The 21,191-nt window shown below is 43.4% G+C and overlaps 2 protein-coding genes across 2 annotated transcripts in view; both read left to right on the top strand.

Moving 5' to 3' along the window:
- The window catches only part of zbtb16b (zinc finger and BTB domain containing 16b), a 55,194-nt gene extending 49,795 nt beyond the window's left edge, over positions 1-5,399 (top strand). The window contains exon 7 of the mRNA XM_042068962.1: positions 909-5,399. Coding sequence (XP_041924896.1) covers positions 909-1,138 — 230 coding nt within the window. The 3' untranslated portion in view covers positions 1,139-5,399. The remainder of the gene's footprint in view (positions 1-908) is intronic.
- Positions 5,400-8,056: 2,657 nt separating this feature from the next.
- The window catches only part of tmprss5 (transmembrane serine protease 5), a 15,874-nt gene continuing 2,739 nt past the window's right edge, over positions 8,057-21,191 (top strand). The window contains exons 1-11 of the mRNA XM_042068964.1: positions 8,057-8,335; positions 8,731-8,878; positions 9,616-9,726; positions 10,548-10,661; positions 11,099-11,240; positions 11,750-11,863; positions 12,002-12,045; positions 12,273-12,435; positions 13,042-13,226; positions 13,609-13,707; positions 21,031-21,173. Coding sequence (XP_041924898.1) covers positions 8,333-8,335; positions 8,731-8,878; positions 9,616-9,726; positions 10,548-10,661; positions 11,099-11,240; positions 11,750-11,863; positions 12,002-12,045; positions 12,273-12,435; positions 13,042-13,226; positions 13,609-13,707; positions 21,031-21,173 — 1,266 coding nt within the window. The 5' untranslated portion in view covers positions 8,057-8,332. The remainder of the gene's footprint in view (positions 8,336-8,730; positions 8,879-9,615; positions 9,727-10,547; positions 10,662-11,098; positions 11,241-11,749; positions 11,864-12,001; positions 12,046-12,272; positions 12,436-13,041; positions 13,227-13,608; positions 13,708-21,030; positions 21,174-21,191) is intronic.

Here is a 21,191-nt window from a genome sequence, read left to right as displayed (position 1 = left end):
CTGCCGGGGCTGGACCAGCCGCCAGATAACAAGCGCAGCGACAAGCCCGCAGTCAAAAGGCTTGCCCACCCCCCACCCCCACCCACCAAACACACATATATATACACACACATGCACACCCAAGAGATGAATCATTGGCTTTAGCAGACGGCTGTCGATGCCTGATCAATATTTGCTCTGCGATTCACAGCTCAGCGCCCCTGCTTTACCGCTGCGGCGGCCGCCTTCGACAGAGCTAATCTGTGTCTCAGTGTGGGGTCCCTTTGTTTTCGCTCTCTCTCTCTCTCTCTCTCTCTCCCCACTGCCCTTTTTTCCCCCCCCTCTCGGAGACTCCGTCGTGCACACACACACACGAGGCCCCCGCGCTCGCTCACACGCCCAGCCCTGCGCCCCATCGCCCCGGCACCGCACCGTGCACGCCTCTCGTGTGACAGCCGTAAATATCTGAAAGGATACGATCCCGGCCCGCCGCGCCATTGATCTACGTGCATCACATTGAGTGTGTGTGAGTGTGTGTGTGTGTGTGTGTGTGAGTGAGAGAGAGAGTGTCCATCACAGTGTTGAGGCGTGGGCAGAGCAGACAGTAATTAGCATTAAACATGACAGGTGTGCTGAGTGTTAAACACTGTGCTTGTCCTCTGCTTAACTGCCACACACACACACACACACACACACACTCAGACACACACACACACACACACACACACACACTCACTCATAGTCACACTCACACACATTTGGAATGGTAGCTGTAGTGTAGCGTATCTGAATCTTGAGTGTGGTGATATCATGATACCCATAAACATTGCGTGTATGTAATATCTGTATTTAACCTGACACGTCGTGGGCTGTGTGTGAAACGCTGTCTCTGTGTACCCCCCCCCCCCCAACCCCCACCCCCCCTCCAGGAGAGAAGCCGTTTGAGTGCAAGCTATGCCACCAGCGCTCACGCGACTACTCAGCCATGATCAAGCACCTGCGCACCCACAACGGCGCCTCGCCCTACCAGTGCACCATCTGCCAGGAGTACTGCCCCAGCCTGTCCTCCATGCAGAAGCACATGAAGAACCACAAGCCCGAGGACGTGCCCGCCGACTGGCGCATCGAGAAGACCTACCTGTACCTGTGCTACGTGTGAGCCGGATGGCCCAACACTCACCCCCACACGGAGATGGAGGGGGGCGAAGAGCGCGCGTGTGTGTGTGTGTGTGTGTGTGTGTGTGTGTGTGACTGTCTGTAACTCAAAGTTAATTCAATCCAGCTACAGGGTTTAAGGGCTGGCGAAGAGGAGCAGTGACAAGCGGGAGTTACTAGTTACTGAAGTGGTTTTGTGTGTGTGTGTGTGTGTGTGTATTTGTGTGCGTGTATGTGTATGTGTACAGTACTTCTCTAGTTCTTCCACTCATGTTCACTGTCTGGTGTCTGTGGATGTTCTCATAAGGTTGACAAGTCACGGTAGGCTGGAGATAGCTTCGCACAGCGGCTTTGGGTTGGGCTGGAGTTGGGTTGGGGTGGGGACAGGATCGGTTATGTATTTCCTGTGAAATTGGAAGAAAAAAAAAAGCCAAGCAGGTTAGTCAGTGGCCGTTCCTATCTGGTCACCTGGCATGGCTTGTGCACGGTTCTACCAGCGTGTGGTCTTCAGCTTGGGCACTTACTGGTAGATGGAACTCGGTTCACCAGTATCACCAAATTACGTTGCGAAGAAGATTAAATGGTAAAGATTGTTCAGGGATACGAATCATAACGGAAATGGACATACTTCACACCGTAGCAGCACTTTGTGTTGACTTATATATCTCTATATATGGATGGTTCACACATCTCACACACAAAGACACACACAGACACACACACACACACACACACAGACACACACATACACACACACAGATGTTCAGTATATTGTAATCACAAGGACAACGACAACGCTCTCACTATCGGTCTGCTATAAGCTTCAGCTGCTCATCTATCCAGTGCATATCATGCTCCACATACTCTGCTTTTGGTTCCAGTGTTTTCTCCGCTCCTACATATTAATCTGCAGCTGCTTGTTTAGTGCTGCCACTTTTCTCAGTGGTCTTCATCAAATCAGTTAAAACTTTACCCTTGTGTGAGTGTGTGTGTGTGAGTGTGTGTGTGTGTATACGCACGTATATGTGTGTTTCCTTTGTGTGCATCAGTAGGTGATGCGTGAAGATGCTTGAACAGTGGTTTCTCGGATGTTAATAGAGTTTTGGTGATCATGTTAACATCATGTGTGTCCACGTGTGATATATATATATATATATATATAAAAAAAGAATCAAATGTGATTGTGAAGAGAGTGACGATGTGTCATTTCACTGTGCGTCCGAACAGGGAACAAAGTGGGCGTGTTAGAGTCTGTCTGGCGCCCTGCCTCCTGCGCTTTGGCATCGTGATCACTTTGCTTTTGTGTTTGTTTTTATTTTTGTTGTTGTTTTTTTTTTTTTTTTTGGTCTTTGTTTTTTAATCACATTTTTACTTGAAATACCTCATTTCTGTGACCTCATGTGCTTGATGTGATTTTTTTGTATTTGTTGATGATGTTCTACTGAGTTTGGAGCAGGAAGTGAGAAGAGAGACTCGGGGATTACGTTACCGGCTGCTAGACTTACGCATCTGCAGTCGTGAAGATGGCAGGTTGTTCTGTTTGTTTTGTTTTTTCTTTTTCTTTTTTTGTTTTTATATTTGTTGTGCATTTCTTACCAAAATAGGTCTTTTGTTTTTTTAATCCTACTGTACATCTGTAAAAGCTGTTGTTTTATTTGTCTTTCCAGTCATCCTATTACGCTACCTCCTCATTCTTTCCTGTTTGCACAAACATTTGTTGTATCTTTGATTTGCATTTTAATCGAACTCCATCTCATGCTTGGTCTAAGACGTCTCCGTTTTTGCGAGTGTTATTTTGCAAAAATGATTAGTGCAAGTCACAGACAGAATCATTTAACCCCCCCCCCCCCCCCCCCCACCCCCCCACCCCAAACAGCATACACTCCGGTCTGGAGTTGCAGAGAACACGTTAGCCTTCAGAATGAGATGATGTGTCGTGTTTTGTTTTGTGTTGTTGTTCTCGCTGACCGGTGTCCGAGGCGTGGGATAGTGGCGTAAAAGAGATTGAAAGGGATACACTTGAAGATCATGTTCAAATGATTTGCTGTTTTTTATGTGAAAAATGGTTTTTGTAAAGTTGAATCACGCAGGACTGATGCGGTGATAGGGAGTGTATCATACGGTTGTCGTGTGCTGAAAGTCTTTTTTTTTTGTGAGAAAAGAGAAAAAAAACGAGTACAGGAGAAGCTGCCCTCCTATGGGGAACGCGCAGCATCAACATTCTCCAGTCCTCTTAAGAGCCAAAAGAGGCACTTTGACATTTAAAAAAAAGTATTTTTGTATTACATTAAGGTGTGATACCTTGTAGTCTTTCGAGATTTGAAGAGATGTTTTACAGAATTCTCTCCATTGTGCTTGTTGAGTAAAACTGTATTTTCTGTGCCTCTTTTGCAGATGTTTGTGATGTGAAAATCTCCTGGGTGTTGTTTCTTTGTTGGTGAAGGTACTAGATTATTGTTGTTGATCCAAAAATGCATAGCAAGACAAGGAAATCCGACTGCACTCGCGCCAATAACTCTTTGCTGTTCTGTAAACCCTTCTAATGCTTACTGTATCTGTGAGAACCTTTGGGGTCGGAGGGGTCGGAGAGAGCGACTGGCATCTTTGTCTATTTTTGTTAACACTGTGACTTTGATGATTACATGCACAGATATTTTTTTCACAGTAATTCGAGCGTCAGTAGCTGATGCAATGTTTTATACATTTGTGTGTGTGTGTGTGTGTGTAATGTGAACTTGGCTCTTCGGTGTGTGGCCCTTCTTAATTGTGGAAAATGCACTATACTGATCAGAAGAGCATAGTCTTTGAAGGCATTGTATAAAGTAAGAAAGCCCCTTCATCCCACCCTCATGTTCCCATTGTGGAAACATTTATTACTTTGACATTATTAACAGAATTGGCAAATTATATTTTGGCCTCAGAATCGACTAAATGGCCACATTACCTTTAGTCAGCATATGGCAACTTTTTTTTTTGCCATCCTCGGGTCTACACTGAGAAAAAAAAAAAGTAAAAAATAAGTAGAAACATTAAAGTCTCTCTGCCTTGTCTCGCTTGTCATGTAGTAATGACAACGTTTTTTTTTCTTCTTGCTGGGGAAGTCAAGATTTTTTTCATGAACTGATTTTTTATTTGTCCTTATAAAATCAGAGCTAATGGGTGTGAGTTAATTTTCTTTAAAAAACCATTTGTGTAAGGGCCCTATAAAACCAGGCTGGTGGTGTGTGTGTGTGTGTCTTTGTGTGTCATGGAGTACAGAGCAACCACTGCCTTTAGAACCACAGTCGTGTGCATCCTTTTTCACTTACAATAACACAGTGGGTGTCATCAGCAATAATTCTATAGGTTTTGGGAGAGGGTGAAAAAAGTCCTGGCTTCCCTGGTTTGGGATTTGGGCTGGAGTAGCATCCGAAGCCTTTGTTCCTCGCGCTGAGCTGTAGGTGCCATTTGTACACGTGTCTTAGCCCTTAAGAGACTCAGCAGACTGAGGAACTCCATTGGACCAAGAGAAACGATGCGTTCTCCTAAAACTTTTTACTTCTGTATTTAGTCTTTGCCCTTTGTTTAAACTGAATTAACTTTTGTTTTGTTTTGTTTTTTGTTTGTTTTTGTTTTCCTTTTTTATGATTGATTTTATGAAGATGTCTACCTCAGCACCTGTCATTAGTATAAACGTTAAGGTGCCCATTTAAAGATATATAGTTTCTTTTGTCCTGTTCTTTACTTTCTCTTGTGCACATATCATAGCGGCTTTTCCACTCTGTAGCTTCCTGTTGGCCAGAGACTGTGCTCACTGAGTAGTACTCGCTCGCTGGCTGGCTCAATTGTGTGTGTATGTATGTGTGTGTGTGTGTGTGTGTGTGCGTGTGTGTGTGTGTGTGTGCAGTGATACCTGTGCTGCTGCTGACGGACCTGTTTATATCCACCATCCGTTTCCGTTCTCTTTTTCGTGGGCTCAGACACATCGGTGTGACCTTCAGTGTTCTCTGGAATGTGGAAAAAAATAAAAGGTATAAAAGCAACTTGATGCTGCAGGTTTCCTTTGCCATGGTTTTGTCTGTAAGTGAAGTTTGTGCCTTTAATGTTGAAAAGAGTATTTTTACACCCTACTAACGGTAGATTGTTTTGTAGTGATGAATTTTTTTTTTTTTTTTTTTTTTTTTTTTTTTGTATTTTGGTTCACGAGTCCTTTAGAAGATGACGATGTTCTGTTGTCCATGTCAAGCCTGCAGTTAGAAATAAAATAAATAAATCTGTACACTTTATGTCTAAGTGGTTTTGAATGGATTTTTCTCCTCCCTGAGTTGCTTTCATTGTAGTCTTTCATCAACTGTTTTCTTCTATTCTGCATGCATGCGGAGTTCCATGCACTCAAAAGGAACGTGCTCTGGCACAATGATCTCTGGCTCTCATGCTCCCCCTAGAGGCAAGTATGGGTAGTGCAAGACACACATGACTACTGAAACACGCACGTTCAAGACCTTCTAAATTTGAGGTCAGGGAAATGTCGCCATCGCAATCTCCTTCACAAGGCCTCACATGAGAAGCGTCCCTGCCTGTCTGAGCTGGGTGATGGGGGGGGGGGGGGGGGGGTGCATAGGGGCCAAGGATTAAGGTCTGTCTCAGACTGCAGGAATGTGAGCAGAGCAGACCATCCTGTGCTCTCACCTGTTCCTCTAGTTTACTAATCCCCTATCAGGTGCCTTCGCCTGGCCTGTGTGCTCACACAAACAAGAAGTCCTCCCAAACTCACACACATCATCAACAACCATTGTTTATTCAGGGAAGATTGACCGAGCATTAAGCTTTTTTACAGCAATGCCTGGAGTTTAACAATCACATAACAATAACAATCTAATAACAAACAATAAAAGTAAAAGAGCATATGACCCAAAAGCCAAATAAAAATAAAAAAGAGTAAGAAAAGAAGGTAAAATGAAACCAGGTCTGTGTGCTCTCACACACAACAGCCTTCCACACTTACACATAAAACAACATACCAGAGGGGTATTTCACAAAGGCAGAATTAAGACTCTGAGGAAGACGCAGTGCATCGAAATGTCAGTCGTTTGTGCACCATAATAAAAAAGTTTAAAAGTTCTCTGAGTGCTCCGGTCATCCCTGGGTTTAGTCTCTCTGAAGTGGCCCAGCCAATCACGCAGAATTAAGACATCCAAGATAAAAGATAAAGCAAGGTTTGACATAGCGTTGTCTGGTCATCCTAGCTCAACTTGTTTCACTAACGCCAATCCAGGATGAGTAGGAGCGACTAGGACAAGCCAGGTGTAAGTAATTCAGGATAGGTGCGTGTTCTCATTTCTCCCCCAAAGAACTCACGGTTGGAATAAAAAAAGATGCAGAAAATAGCGTCATTCACACAGTGAACAATCGCTTTTGATATAGACCAACAATGAAGTAAAGTTTTCCTTTTTGGAATGGGGAATCATGGCGATTTCTGCAAAACAGCAGATGTGGCAGACCAACTGAATGCAAATTTATGTACAGTATACACCCATGTGAGTGCATCCTTGTCTCGGCACGCAACATCATTAAGAAAGCGCTTGCCACTGCAAATATGCACATAGTATGACTATATATACCTTTATATTGTCTTTATCACCGAATTAGTTGAAAACACCTTCGAAAAACTTCCAATCAACTACTACAGTAGGCTATTTATCAAACGTCTATCAACAAAAGCAAACAATGTAGTATGTTAATAATTATAAGGCTACCATAATTAAAATGATAACCATATGGTATTAGGCAGACAATCTGTTGTGACAACTAGCTGAACCAATAAGACAACATTTACCATTAGAATGAACTTAGCTTGGCTGTTAGCCTGGTTGGGACCAGGCTAGGTGCAGAGAATAAATCCCTATGGCAACTTATGTGCCATCTCTTTTGTGAAACCAAGTCAAGGCTAAATTCATCCAGGATAACCAAAATATTCCAGCTTAATCCCTTATCTAGGTTTTGCAAAATACCCCTCAGGTGCTTTTTCCAGACCTGCACACTCACTGTCTTACTACAACTCCAATACATGAATCCAGACCTATGTGCTTAGAGACAAGACAGCCCTCTAAACTCACTCACATAAAAAATGCCAACAATTAAATTGTTAACTACCAATTTGGGATAAGTGAAACATGACACTAGGGGGACATTACTTGATCATTGCACACTGTGCATTATCATGCATGTGATCCAATAACTTAATTCCAAATGTAAGCAATAGGCCCCAACTCAATAAATATTTTACTCGTAAAATAAGCTCCATCAAAGTCTGTAGCATTTTGTATTCAATGATGTGCCTGAGAGAGCAATAGAATTGCACATTGCAGGCTAGAACACTACACACACACACACACACACACACACAAAGAAAACATACACACATTCCTGCCAATTCATCTGGGAGATGCTTTTCTCCATAGTTACTTCTACATAAGGTGGAATGAAAATGTCTTAATTAACCAAACAGCATCAAAGAAACAACCATGCAAAAAAAACAAGAACGCAGCAGAGTTTTAATTTCCCCTACACAGTTCCCTACGTCAGACGAATCCGAAGTGAATGAAAACCACATGTTTCCCTTTGACACGCGGGGAAGCTCGGGGCCTCACGACACCTGGCTGGGACAAAGCCCATGCTGTTCCCCAAGCCTCGGAGTAAGTCCCACCTTTTCATTCGGGCTGACCTTGCTTGACATGACACAGGGCTTTTCAACAATCCCTAATTATGACCTTTGCCTGCCGGGCCGCCCCTACCTGCCCCCACAGAGTGGACACACACCGCGTTGGCACAGGTAAAGGTGTTCCTAAGCAACCTGCACACTATCAGTGGCTAGGTGGGGGATATCTCTGGAGATGGTCAGCCCCCACAAAGAACTGGTTCAGCCCACTGAGCTCAGCCCCCCCCCCGATCCGTACTCCCCCTCCTGCGCAAACAACGGCTTCATTCTTTCAGGCCTCTGCTGACCTCTTTGTCTCTTTGTGAAGCGAAAATCCCGAGTTGCATTCTGACCAAATGGCAGCGAGCACGCTGGACAGGACAGCTGGGGAGAGGAGAGGAGCACAACGACGAGCCGAGCGCAGCTGAACACCTAGGCAGAGTGGATGGAGTCTCGCGGCTGAACAAGGGCGGCAGCGTCCACCACAGCCACGACTTCCTCCCCAGCACCCACGGCAAAAACATGGTGAGAGCCTCTTTTCTTCTCTTCTCTTCTCTTCTCGCATTCCATCAACCGGACAGCGGCCGAGAGACGAAGTCAGATGAAGGTCATCGGGAGGTAGAGTGCACTGAGGTGTGCGGTGTCAGGTAAACAGGTCATGGGTATTGGGACGGCTGTTTACAGTGGAGAGCGTACAGTTAGTGCAGCTTTGGGATGGGAAGCCTATCCGTTTATATAATTCTCTCACAATCCTGAATTCATTCTCTTTTTTTTTCGCGCAGACAGACAGAAAGAGGATTTGTTTGAGATTATGACTCCTGAAATGACCCGTCCGTGTGTGAGTGTGTGTGTGTGTGTTTGTGTGTGTGTGTTGGACAGACGGGATTAGGAGTGGCTGTTGTCCTGTGTGTGTATTACAGAGTCTGGGTGCTGATTCACTGTCTGTCATTGAGAACCCGGGGGCCGTTGGGCCCACGGTGTACCCGGGGAAGCAAGAGGGGCCAGCAGGGGAGGGGGCAACCGAGGGCCCCCCTGCCTGGGTCAGAGGAACCGGGACGCCACACCAAGGCAAGACCACCTTACACACAAGGATACAAGAATACAAGGAAGTTTATTGTCACATGCATATAGTTACTGGAAGTAAGAAATGCAGTGAAATTATGTCTGGTGTCAGCCTATTTGTGCATTTGTGGGGGGGGGGGGGGGGTAAAAAAAACACACACACACACACACTGCACCACACACATGGACGTCACACACACCATGCTACACCAAAGGAAGGCCACATTACACACACTCTGCAGCACACACACACTCAGCACCACACACACACCACGCCACACCAAGGCAAGACCACACTGCACCCGCACCATGCATTCACATTCACTTATTTAGCAACTGTATGTGTGTATTCTCATCAACGTGTGCTCTCTGCATTTCTACGTTATCTCGCTGATATAGTGCCTTGCTACACAAAGCGAGCTGCAGAAACACTTGAGCTACACCTGGGTGCTGCACACTTATCACACCTGTGTACCTGTCAGCTCCTGACAGCAGGTGACCGTGGAGCGGAGCAGGCCTGGCTCTGATGCAGACACTGATCTGGGCCGAGTCAGACCCAGACCTGTGCCTGAGTCAGGGTGCATTTACGTATGGTGATTACAGTAGTGTTGCACCATTCAGAAATAGATCAGCACAGCAGGCTCAGTTCGCTCCAGGGAAAGTCATGAGATAAGCATCATCAGCATCAGCATGCTGTGGTCAGTCGACTCGGCCGCTAACTAGCATTCGCTCCTCTACCCCAGTGTTCAGGCCGCCATCGGGGAGCGTGGCGGTTCAGAGGCTTGCCCGGTTCCTGGTGGCGCTGTGTGTCCTCGGCCTTTTGGGGGGAGTGGCCGTGGGAGTGTGGCACATTGGTAAGTTATGCCACCATCACTGCTGATGCCACCTCATCTAACACCATTCAGCTAAGTCAATGTGACCTTTCCCCAAATACTGCCTGACCATGCAGATTTACTGTGTCTAGCCGTAATCAAGCAAATATGTATCATCCATGTATCAGAGAAAAGGTTGTCATTGGTATTTGGAGTTTAGGTTTGGTGTAGTGCAAGCGTAGAGTCTCCTGTCAATGCTGCAGGGCCTTTTACAGTTAGCCTGGTCCCTGGTGTGTGTGTGTGCGTGTGGTGCCTGGTGCCCAGGACTGTACTTGCAATGGCACATGTGTGGGTGATCTGGGAGTGGCCACTAATGAGTATGCTAACCAGTGTGTGTGTGTGTGTGTGTGTGTGTATGGGCCTGGAACAGGATTGGGCATGTAATGGCAGATGAGTGGGTGATCTGTGAGTAAGGCATCTGGGTGCAGGCTTCTAAGCAGCATGCTTAGACAAACTACATGGATTCTACTATGCAAAAGTTTCGGGCTTGGGGGAAAGTTTGTGTGTGTATGTGTGTATGTGTGTGTGTGTGTGTTGGATGAATCAGTTCAGTTTAAAAGTAGGTGTGGCTTCATTTACTGAGAACAAAGTGACAGGGATTTAGACCTAAATTTGTGTGTGTGTGTGTGTGTGTTGGATGAATCAGTTCAGTTTAAAAGTAGCTGTTTGGCTTCATTTACTGAGAACAAAGTGACAAGGATTTAGACCTAAATTTGTGTGTGTGTGTGTGTGTGTGTGTGTGTGTGTGTGTGTGTGTGTGTGTGTGTGCGCGCGTAAATATGGCGGTATGTGTGTACTTGCAGTGAAGCTGCTTTTGAAGCCTACCTCCTCCCAGAGCCCAGCTGGGTTTGAGGACACCAAAGAGACGTCCTTCTGTAATGTGACAGATGACATTTCCGTGACAGACCCGCGGAAAGGTGAGCGGACTGCAGGTTTACTGGGATCAGCTGTTGACTGGCTCCCAGTCATCCCCGTTCTGAACATCTAGGAGAAGAGAGCTGAGAGATATAACTCAGCAGTTCATCAATAGAAAGCTCATAGAAAGACACTGCTCAAGTAGCCTACAACAAACTGAAAAAGGTTCATAAGACATTGTTAAAAAGCAGCTAGTGTCTCTTACAAACACAGAACATTGGAGCATGTTGCATGAGCTTCATGTCTCTGCTGCTTTTGATTTAAGCTACTCTGCCACCTAGGTTAGAGAAAATCTAAGTAAAAATCAATCACTATATCGACCCCCCTTTTCCCAGATATCTATACCATTTAGAGACTGCTCCTTGTACTCTTATGTAGTGTGTGTTTTTTGTCTTTGTCTTTGGACGTGTTTAGTCTGAGGGGATTTTCAATGAATCAGGTTCAGTTTTTTACAGGATCAGTCCAGAGAATTCGCTGCTGGAGATCCAACTGGAGAGGCTGCCCACATGGCTGCCCGTCTGCTACGAGCGCTGGAACTCCTCACTGGGCACGCTCGTGTGCCGACAGCTGGGCTACTTCAGGTTAGCATTCAGGTTAGGATAGCTAAGTCAGCTAGGCTAGACTACCTCAGGTTAGCATTCAGGTTAGGTTAGAAGGTCAGCTAAGCTAGGCTAGGCTTTGTACATTTCAGATAAGATATACTGCCAGGTTAAATCTAAGGTGAAATGGTTTCTTGGAGTTTGTATAATAGCCTAGGCATTTCAATAAATCCTACTCACTCAGAGATCGACAGGTGTCAAAAAACAGGCCTCTTTCAGGTTAGCATGTCTCAGGGTTAGCATCTGTCAAGTTGTCATTTGCATCACCATACTATCAGAGAGGAGTTTCTCATGTCAACTGTCACCACATCTCTTTTTATATAGCTTTTTGGTTGACATATTTAGCATGTCCAATATCAAGTGCAATAATGTCAATAACACGTTTCCTATTTCATTTTAAGTTAACCTGTAAGGTTGTCTTATTTACATTCCATCCATGGTGATTATTTTTATCCACCCATGTTTCTTACCTTAGAACTCCCCTTTTCCAGGTTAACCAAACATAAAGGAGTCAATTTAACTGACATTGGACCAAACTACACAGATGGGTTTGTTCAGATTGCCTCAGAACAACAGACCAGTCTGGAGAGCTTATGGCAGTTTAGGTAGCCCACTGTTTCCTGAATATCATTTTCATTCAGCACTAAGGCTATGTGTGACACAAACTCATATAATATGAGTAAAAAATCATATATATATATTTATCTTCTTTCTGTTTTGTCTTTTTATATTTTCTCACTAAGGGGAAGCTGCAGTACTGGGAAGGTTATTGCTTTGAAGTGTTTTGGTAAGTCAATAACAGTTCCTCTACACAGCAAAGTCAAGTCTTGCATGTCAGCCTCCATGGGTGAATGTAAGGCATAATTTGCAAAGAGCTTTGAGTGCTTAATAGAGTAGAAAAGGTCATACATGCAGTACCATTTAATGTGTGTGTGTGTATATGTCTGCGTGCGTGTGTGTGTGTGTGTGTGTGTGTGTGTGTGTATATGCATGAATGTGAATGTGTTGTGCCAGAGTGTGGCATGAGAGCGAAGCTGCCTCGCATCATCGGGGGCGTGGAGGCGACGCTGGGCAGGTGGCCGTGGCAGGTGAGCCTCTATTACAGCAATCGACACACCTGTGGAGGATCCATCATCACCAGCCAGTGGATCGTCACCGCTGCACACTGCGTGCACAAGTAAGAACGATCATGTCTACACACACACACCTGCTCCACTGCCTGTCAGTTATGCTGTCTCCACACTGAGGCCCTGTAGCTGAGTTCTGACGTCAGGTGTGCACCTGTACGTGTGTGTGTGTGTGTGTGTGTGTGTGTGTGTGTTACTCTGTGTAGAGGGGTGAGAGTGACACATTGAGGTCTGCCATGTTAGGCTATTACTAGGCATGAGTATAGAAACAGCATTCACAGCCAAGATGTCGGTGGATCAATTCATCACTTTTATTCTTTTACCATGTTATTTCATTTGGCTACTCGGAATTGAACCCATGATGTTGCCTAATTTGAGAAACACTAATGTTACCTAGCAAGTAGTTTAAAGGTGACCCTTTGATTCTGGCACAAGGGTGTTGATATTTGAGATCACAGCCAATTAAACGCCCCCATCCCCACCCACACATCCACACACACACACACACACACACACACAAACACCACTCCCATGCTCCCGAGGCTGTGTTTTACTGGAGAATATCTGTAAATTCAATACTATAATCAAAGACTACTTCTCTTTTAAGACATAATTGTCAGCATATAGTAAATAAACATGTTTTTTCCCCATGGCAGCTACAGACTACCTCAGGTGTCCAGCTGGGTGGTCTATGCTGGGATTGTGACCCGAAACTCAGCCAAGATGGGGGAGTACATTGGCCACGCCGTAGAGAAGATCATCTACAACAAGAACTACAACCACAGAACGCACGACAATGACATCGCGCTCATGAAACTTAAGACGCCTCTCAATTTCTCAGGTGAGTCTCACACCTGTGCGGCAGGTGTTTTAGTGAGATTCCGTTTGGGTGATGAGGATGAAATGTTCAGTTAAAGATTGTTGTTTTCATATGCAGATTGCTCTAGCTGCAGTTCTTAGTTACTCTACCATATGCACAATTGTAAACAACTACTACAGTTATTCATAATTTCCGAATGTATTCATTCACTGACATACTGTACATTGTACTAGTACATAGTTATGGGACTAGTTAGTAGAGCACAATTTGGTTTGGTGGACATATTCTAGGTTTTATGGATGTCAGCATCACTTTTCTGATACCTTCTAAATATGGCAGAGTGGACAGTGATTCACTGGCCTGGTGTGCTGCCATAATAACCACGTTTGTGTTTGTGTGGCAGACACCATCAGACCAGTGTGTCTGCCCAAGTACGACTTCGACCTGTCGGGAGGAACACAGTGCTGGATCTCTGGCTGGGGATACACACAGCCTGATGATGGTAAGAACAACCACCCGCAACAACAAACAGACACATACACACACACACGCACACACACATATACAGACACACACACACACACGCACACACGCATGCACACACACACCGCTAAGGTCATCTTTCCAAAAAATTTGGACCTTGAAACCTTTTATGGCATTTAACACCCCCTTAACTTCCAGATATAAGTGCCTTTTTCTTGACTTTTGGATTTGGTGTGGGTTAACCTTTAAACGTTGCTACCCCACCTTAATTTACTGTTCACGGTCAAATTTGACCAGACGGTTTTAAATACCAATAAAAATGACAAAGAGTATTTTTAACCCTCTATGGTACCCATCATGATATCCTTGTGGAAAACAATATTGCCATTGTTTTTTCTGTTTAAAAATGTACACTTTAGTGCATCACTCACATAAGCTGTCTATGTCTCTTATTTAGCACATGTTGAGCAATACTCAGCAATTGCCGCACCCTAAAATCATTAAGCTTCCTTTTATGTTTTTTTTTTTCTTTGTTTTTTTTCTTTTTTTATATTATTAGCTTTTAATTCTCTCTCTTTATGGTATCCCCACTGAATTTGGTAACACTAACCTTAAGGATGAGTAACACTAGAGATATACACTTCATCACATGAGATGTGAAGGGCCTGAATAACCCAGTCAAAAGGAATAGGGTGTTAGCTCGTCTTGCAGATCTCAAAGCTGACATAGTCTTTGTTCAGGAAACCCACTTACGCACAACTGAGGCCCTCGAAATGAAAAGGAAATGGATAGGTGACATCATCCACTCTGGGTTTAATGCAAGGGCTAGAGGGACAGCCATTATCATACGGAACGGTATACCTTGGGTTAGCGAAGTTGTCATACCAGATAAAGATGGCAGGTTTGTTATTGCATCTGGACAATTGTGTAACAAGCAGGTCGTTTTGGCCTGTGTGGATGTTCACAATTGGGATGACAGTGACTTTATAATCAAACTTTTCTCCATCCTCCCAAATGTTGACAACCACCTCCTCATAATAAGGGGAGATTTTAATTGTGCTGTGGATCCTACTTTGGACCGATCCTCACCAAGGGCTATTCCCCTGTCTAAAACAGCCACAGCCATTAAACATATAATGGAGGAATACAGTCTGTTTGATCCCTGGAGATTTGCAAATCCAAACAGCAAGGTTTTTTCTTTCTTCTCGCCGGTACACCAGACTTACTCCCGAATCGACTTTTTTCTGCTTGACACTAAGCTAATCCCCTCGGTTAGACAGACAACCTATCACAGTATCACTATCTCAGACCATGCCCCTGTTTCATTTCATTTAACTTTCACTGACTGCCCTGTAGCACACAGAATCTGGCATTTAAATCCACTCCAACCCAGAGTTTACAGAAGCAATTAAAGTACATATACAGGTATTTTTGGACACAAACTCCTCAGAGGAGACCACATTTGGTACTCTCTGGGAAACACTCAAAGCGTGTCTGAGGGGCCATATTATCAGCATTGCTGCCTACAATAAAAAACTTCGCTCAAGTACGCTATCTGACTAATCAGACAAAATCAAACATCTAGATATCCAACATGCTATATCTCCCTCTCCGGATTTATATCAGAAAAGGCTAAAATTGCAAAGCATGTTTGACCTGGCATCTACTGCAGAGGCAGAACAACAACTGCTTAGAGCACGCCATCTAGTTTATGAACAGGGTGATAAGGTTGGAAGGTTATTGGCCCATCAGATTTGCCAGTCATATGCTTCACGATATCTATCAAAAATTAAAGACCTGTCTGGGAACTTTATCACTGACCAAAAAAGGATTAATGCCACATTTGCTCATTATTATAGCAACTTGTACACTTCTGAATGCAACCCAAATATTGAGAGTATAGCAGCATTTTTCCAAAACCTAGAATTTCCAGTACTTAATGAGGATGATAGGGCAGATTTAGAACGCCCTCTGGTACAAGACGAAATCCAAGCCGCTATCTATCTCTAGCTTACAATCAGGAAAATCCCCAGGTCCTGATGGGATACCTGTAGAATTTTACAAAAAGTTTTCCCGGGAACTCACACCTCTACTGCAAAACATGTGTTTAGAATCCCTAGACATTGGCCATCTGCCACATACATTATGCCAAGCATCTATTTGCCTTATACCCAAAAAAGAAAAGGACCCCACACTATGTGGATCGTATCGACCAATTTCCCTCCTTAATGTAGACTACAAGATTATCGCCAAGGGCCTTGCTAGGCGTCTTGAGAGAATCCTCCCCTCTCTCATCTCACCTGATCAAACTGGATTTATCCGGGGCAGACATTCTTCCTCTCATACTCGCAGGCTCTTTGACATTATTTTTACTAAAGAGACTGTGGAGGCACCTGAACTGGTCTTGTCGCTAGACGCGGAGAAGGCATTTGATAGGGTAGAGTGGGTTTTTCTTTTTGAAACATTGAAAAAATTTGGATTTGGCCCAAACTTTATATCCTGGGTAAAATTATTATATTCTAACCCTCTGGCTTCAGTGCGCACCAACAATATATCCTCTGAATATTTTCCTCTTCAAAGAGGAACCAGACAAGGATGTCCTCTTTCACCCCTACTTTTTGATATCTTCCTTGAACCTTTGGCAATGGCATTCTGGAGCTGTACGGCTTTTAAAGGTATTATTAGAGAGGGGCTTCCTCACAAAATCTCAGCCTATGCTAATGATATTTTGCTTTTCATAACAGACCCAGACATATCTTTACCAGCCATTCTCAGCATTCTGGAACATTTTGAAAAACTCTCCGGCTATAAACTTAACCTGGAAAAGAGTGATTTGTTCCCTGTTAACAATGTAGCTCTTAAACGGCCAACACCGAATTTACCCTTCAAGACGGTGCCCTCAAAATTTAAATATCTGGGTATCACAGTCACTCGCTCATATAACCACTTATTTAAAAGCAATTTCTCCCCCCTGATTGAGAAATGTAAACAGGACATGGAGAGGTGGAGGACTATACCTATGTTTATGGTGGGGCGTATTAACCTAATCAAAATGAACATTGTCCCCCGCTTTCTTTATCTTTTTCAAAATATTCCAATTTTTATCCCCTTGAACAAATTCAAAGACCTGGACAAGGCCATGTCAAAATTTATTTGGGCTGGTAAACATCCCAGGATCAAGAAGCCTTATCTGCAAAGACCAAAAAGGGAGGGGGGGGTGGCCTTGCCAAACCTTCTACATTACTATTGGGCATGCAATATACAGAAAGTCCTAGGATGGAGGGCATCCAGTCAGGGAGATGGGGCTTCAAGTTGGGTTAGGATGGAAACCAATTTCCCTTCAGCCTTCTCCCTTGCCTCCGCTCAATTGAAGTCTACAAAGATTAAGATGAACAATCCAGTTGTCACTCACACTCTCAGGATTTGGGGACAGTTTAGAAAACATTTTAATTTACATGGCATCTCATTCAGGGCACCACTACTGCATAATCATTTGTTTACACCCTCAAAGCTTGACTTAGCTTTCAGAGCCTGGCATTCAAATGGCATACACTACATACAAGACCTTTACGTAGATGGGGTATTTGCCTCTTTTAGTGAGCTCTCAAAAAAATGTAACCTGATTAACTCTGATTTAACTCTGATTATTTCCGTTATCTTCAGATAAGACATTTTGTTCAACATAATTATCAAGCTTTTCCCCATTTGGCCCCCCCAACACCGCTGGATGAACTACTAGCCATAACAATACCGCATAGAGGCGCCATCTCCCTCATTTACACCTTCATAAGCAACATAAACCCACAGACAGTAGCTAACTTAAGAACATCTTGGGAAGAAGACCTGGGTTTCAGCTTTTCAGAGGATGAATGGAGCAAAATTTTGAGACTGGTGCATGTATCTTCATCATGCTCCAGACACAGCTTGCTACAATTTAAAATTGTTCACAGATTGCATTACTCCAAGGTGAAACTGGCAAGACTCTTCCCCTCTATAGACCCTTTATGCGAAAAGTGTCAAAGTGCTCCAGCTAGCTTGATACACATGTACTGGGCCTGCCCTTGCTTGCAAACATTCTGGGAGGTGGTATTTACATCACTCAGGGACGCTTTAGGCATTGCTATTGAAATACATCCAGTCACGGCCATATTTGGGACCGAACCTGATGACTTCCACTTCCTGTGGTCAGGAAGATCCCAAACAGTGGTGAGATTTGCAACCTTATTAGCCCGACGCCTTATCCTGTTGAACTGGAAAGGCCCAAAATCTCCATCCCACACCAGATGGCTTAAAGACATCATGTATCATTTAAAGTTAGAAAAGATAAAATACTCTCTCAGAGGAAACGTGGGAGAATTCTATTCCACCTGGGGGGCTTTCATGGATTATTTTGATAAGGTTTTTGCAGTAGACTGGGAAGAGGAGTAGGGCTACCTTGAGTACAACTAAATTACTTACCTGTGTTTAATTATTATCATTTGTGTTACTTTTTATTTCTTTAGTTTTATTTATGCCTCTTTTTATGTACATTCTTCTTTTTTTTGTATGTATGTGGGGTATACTCTATTTTTTTCTTTTTGATTGAGGGCGGCAAGATGTAGGTTCACTTCAAATATAAACTTGTATGGATAGGTTATGAGGATGCATGGGGACTGGGGAGGGTGGGGGGTGGGTAGAGGATATTTGTGTATGTATATTGTACTGTATATTTGTATATTTATGTACATGGCTGTACTGTGGCGCTATGTACAATTGTTCAGAAAACTTGTGAAAAAAAAAAGTTAAAAAAAAAAGTACACTTTAACAATAATAATAATATTTTTTATATATATTTTTTTAAGATATGTTGCCTCAAGACAACATTGTACCATAACAATAAAAAGTAAAATAATTCCTATTTTTATGAATTAAAGCTAACTTATTCATTTAAAACACCTACAGTATCTGTATAACTTAACACTAGAACAAAAATATGTATGTATTACAAGTCTCATACTTAACAAAAATATTGCTCCCAGGCAACATTGTACCATTGTGGAATGAAAATCAATATTTTACAGATATGAAGTTATAATGATTAAAACATACAAATTATCATATAAAATAATCAAAATCACTGTTATTTACTGGTTAAAAGCTCCATACATCTCCCAAAACATTCTCAGATATACACATACACACACATCCATGAGTTTGTGCACGTACTGTACACCCATGTATACCCATGCACACACACATAACAACATCCACTTTCCCTCTTGAGACCTGCACCTGACTTTATGAAAGTTTAGTAAGTAATTTGTCTCAAAAGAGAAAAGCAGGGGATAGGCCTACACTGTAGCAAATAGAAGGATCAGTCAGGCCTCAAACTTGGGCTATGGGGTAGCAAGTGTGTAGCTTGACCACAACACCAAAAAGCCATGGATGTTGGTATGGTAGTCAGGGCACATACTCAACCATATGCTGGCATTCTGTGACACTTCATGAAGCACACTCATGCACTTCACACAGACAGGTGCTCCTCATACATCCTTCCATCCACTGTTCATCACAGGGTGCCTCACTAATGCATCACTTTTCCATGGGGGCCCTCATACAGGGGTCAACCTGCCTAAGAGTCCCTCATACAGCTCTTACTTTGAGCACATTTCATTAAGCATCACAGCAAGCCCTTTCACTTCTGGCATTATGTAGTAAAAAGAGAAAGCAGTCACCCCACCTGGCCTCAAACCCCAATACAAAACCTGCAATCGGATCGCAACATGAAAAACCGGCTCTTTTGTATAATAATAATAATACATTTTATTTGTAGAGCACTTTATCATGTACTCAAAGCACTGAACATTGTAGGGTAAAAAGGGAGGCAGGCAGGAATAAAAGGAAAAGGTAAGAAAGTAGAATGAAATACAAATTAGGAGGCACACATAAAGTGTACCCAGTCGCAAGTGTGGAAAGAAACAGATATAGTACAATTAAAAAGTAAAGTATTACATATCTATAACTCTGTTTCTAACAAATGCAGGCAATACATTTGCCAGTTTACTTACAGGCATATGCAATATATTGCTTTTGCCTTGTTAATTTAATTACAAATATAATGCACTTGCTTTAATTTCCTATGACGCCTAGGGAAAATGTGGCGTCGCAAGACACCTGTCCTGCACAGTCCCTGAATGAGGAAGCAAAATGAGTCAAATTAGTGTGTGTGTGTGTGTGTGTGTGTGTGTGTGTGTGTGTGTGTGTGTGTGTGTGTGTGTGTGTGTGTGTGTGTGTGTGTGTGTGTGTCTGGTGTGTCTGTTTGTGTGTGGGTGTGTGTATTTTTGTGTGTGTGTGCACTGTGCATGTATGTGTGTGCGAACACTGGTGGTTCACATGCACAAGTGGCAACATGACATGAACTGACAACATGAACCGTGTGTGTGTGTGTTTGTGTGTGTGTACATGTGTGTGTATATGTGCATGCATGCATGTGTGTGCGAACATTGATATGGGTTCCTATAATTTACACAAGATTGATTTGTTTGGCATGAACAGTGTTAGAAGGTTAGAAGGTTAAACAAATCACTCAGCTATATCTTTCTTTCTCAACATCAATCATTAATTCATGTTATCTCCTTTGATTTAACATTTTTAAGGGTCCTATCAGTAAGGTTTCCCTGGGGTTAATCTCAGTGGAAATCTAAGTAATGACCTCTGATAAGAGAGCAGTCATCTTGGGTCAGGCCACAATTTTGTCCCCCTGCACTGGTACTCTGTAAAGGCTGTGTGGAGGCTAAAGTCCACATGGAGCTCTGGTGCCTCTGCTCCCCCCCAATGCTCTGCTTTGCTCCAGTTCATATTCCAGATTTAATCAATCAATCAATCAATTATCAACACATAAGACCACATTTATATAAAATACAAGACCACATAACAACAATAAAAAAAAAAGTCCCTTTAATGACTCTGAAGGAGGCCCCAGTGTTTCTGGCTCTACCAATTTAAAGTCCAGGTGACAAGTGTTGCTAGACAAAATATGACATAAATCTGAAAATTTCAGTTTGCTGCGGTGTTGCGCACCTTGTTGCGTACATCAAAAATGTTTAAATGCCGCAGACGTTGTCGTGTACTGTAATTGGTTATCAACTCAAAGTTCTACTGGAGTTTGAGTTCTACTGTGTTGTTGCCGTGGGTCACGGTGTGTCCAAGTTGTTTTAGAAAGTAGTTGACGTTCTATTTCGACAATTTGTGCTGCGGCTGGACTATGAAAGCCTACAGCTCTGCGTCAGCTATCGTCTGAACTATAAATAGGCCTATAATGCTCTGCAGTGTCTCTGGCCTCTAACGCTTTGCTTTGCTTTAGTTCATATCCCAGATACTCTGAAGGAGGCCCCAGTGCCGCTCATCAGCACCAAGAAGTGCAACAGCTCCTGCATGTATAACGGAGAGATCACTCCCAGGATGCTCTGTGCTGGCTATACAGAGGGCAAAGTGGACGCGTGCCAGGTCAGACACACACAAACA

This window comes from Alosa sapidissima, chromosome 17, assembly GCF_018492685.1.
Source record: "Alosa sapidissima isolate fAloSap1 chromosome 17, fAloSap1.pri, whole genome shotgun sequence".
In the NCBI taxonomy this organism is placed as follows: domain Eukaryota; kingdom Metazoa; phylum Chordata; class Actinopteri; order Clupeiformes; family Clupeidae; genus Alosa; species Alosa sapidissima.
This window is presented reverse-complemented; position numbering and strand designations above follow the sequence as displayed.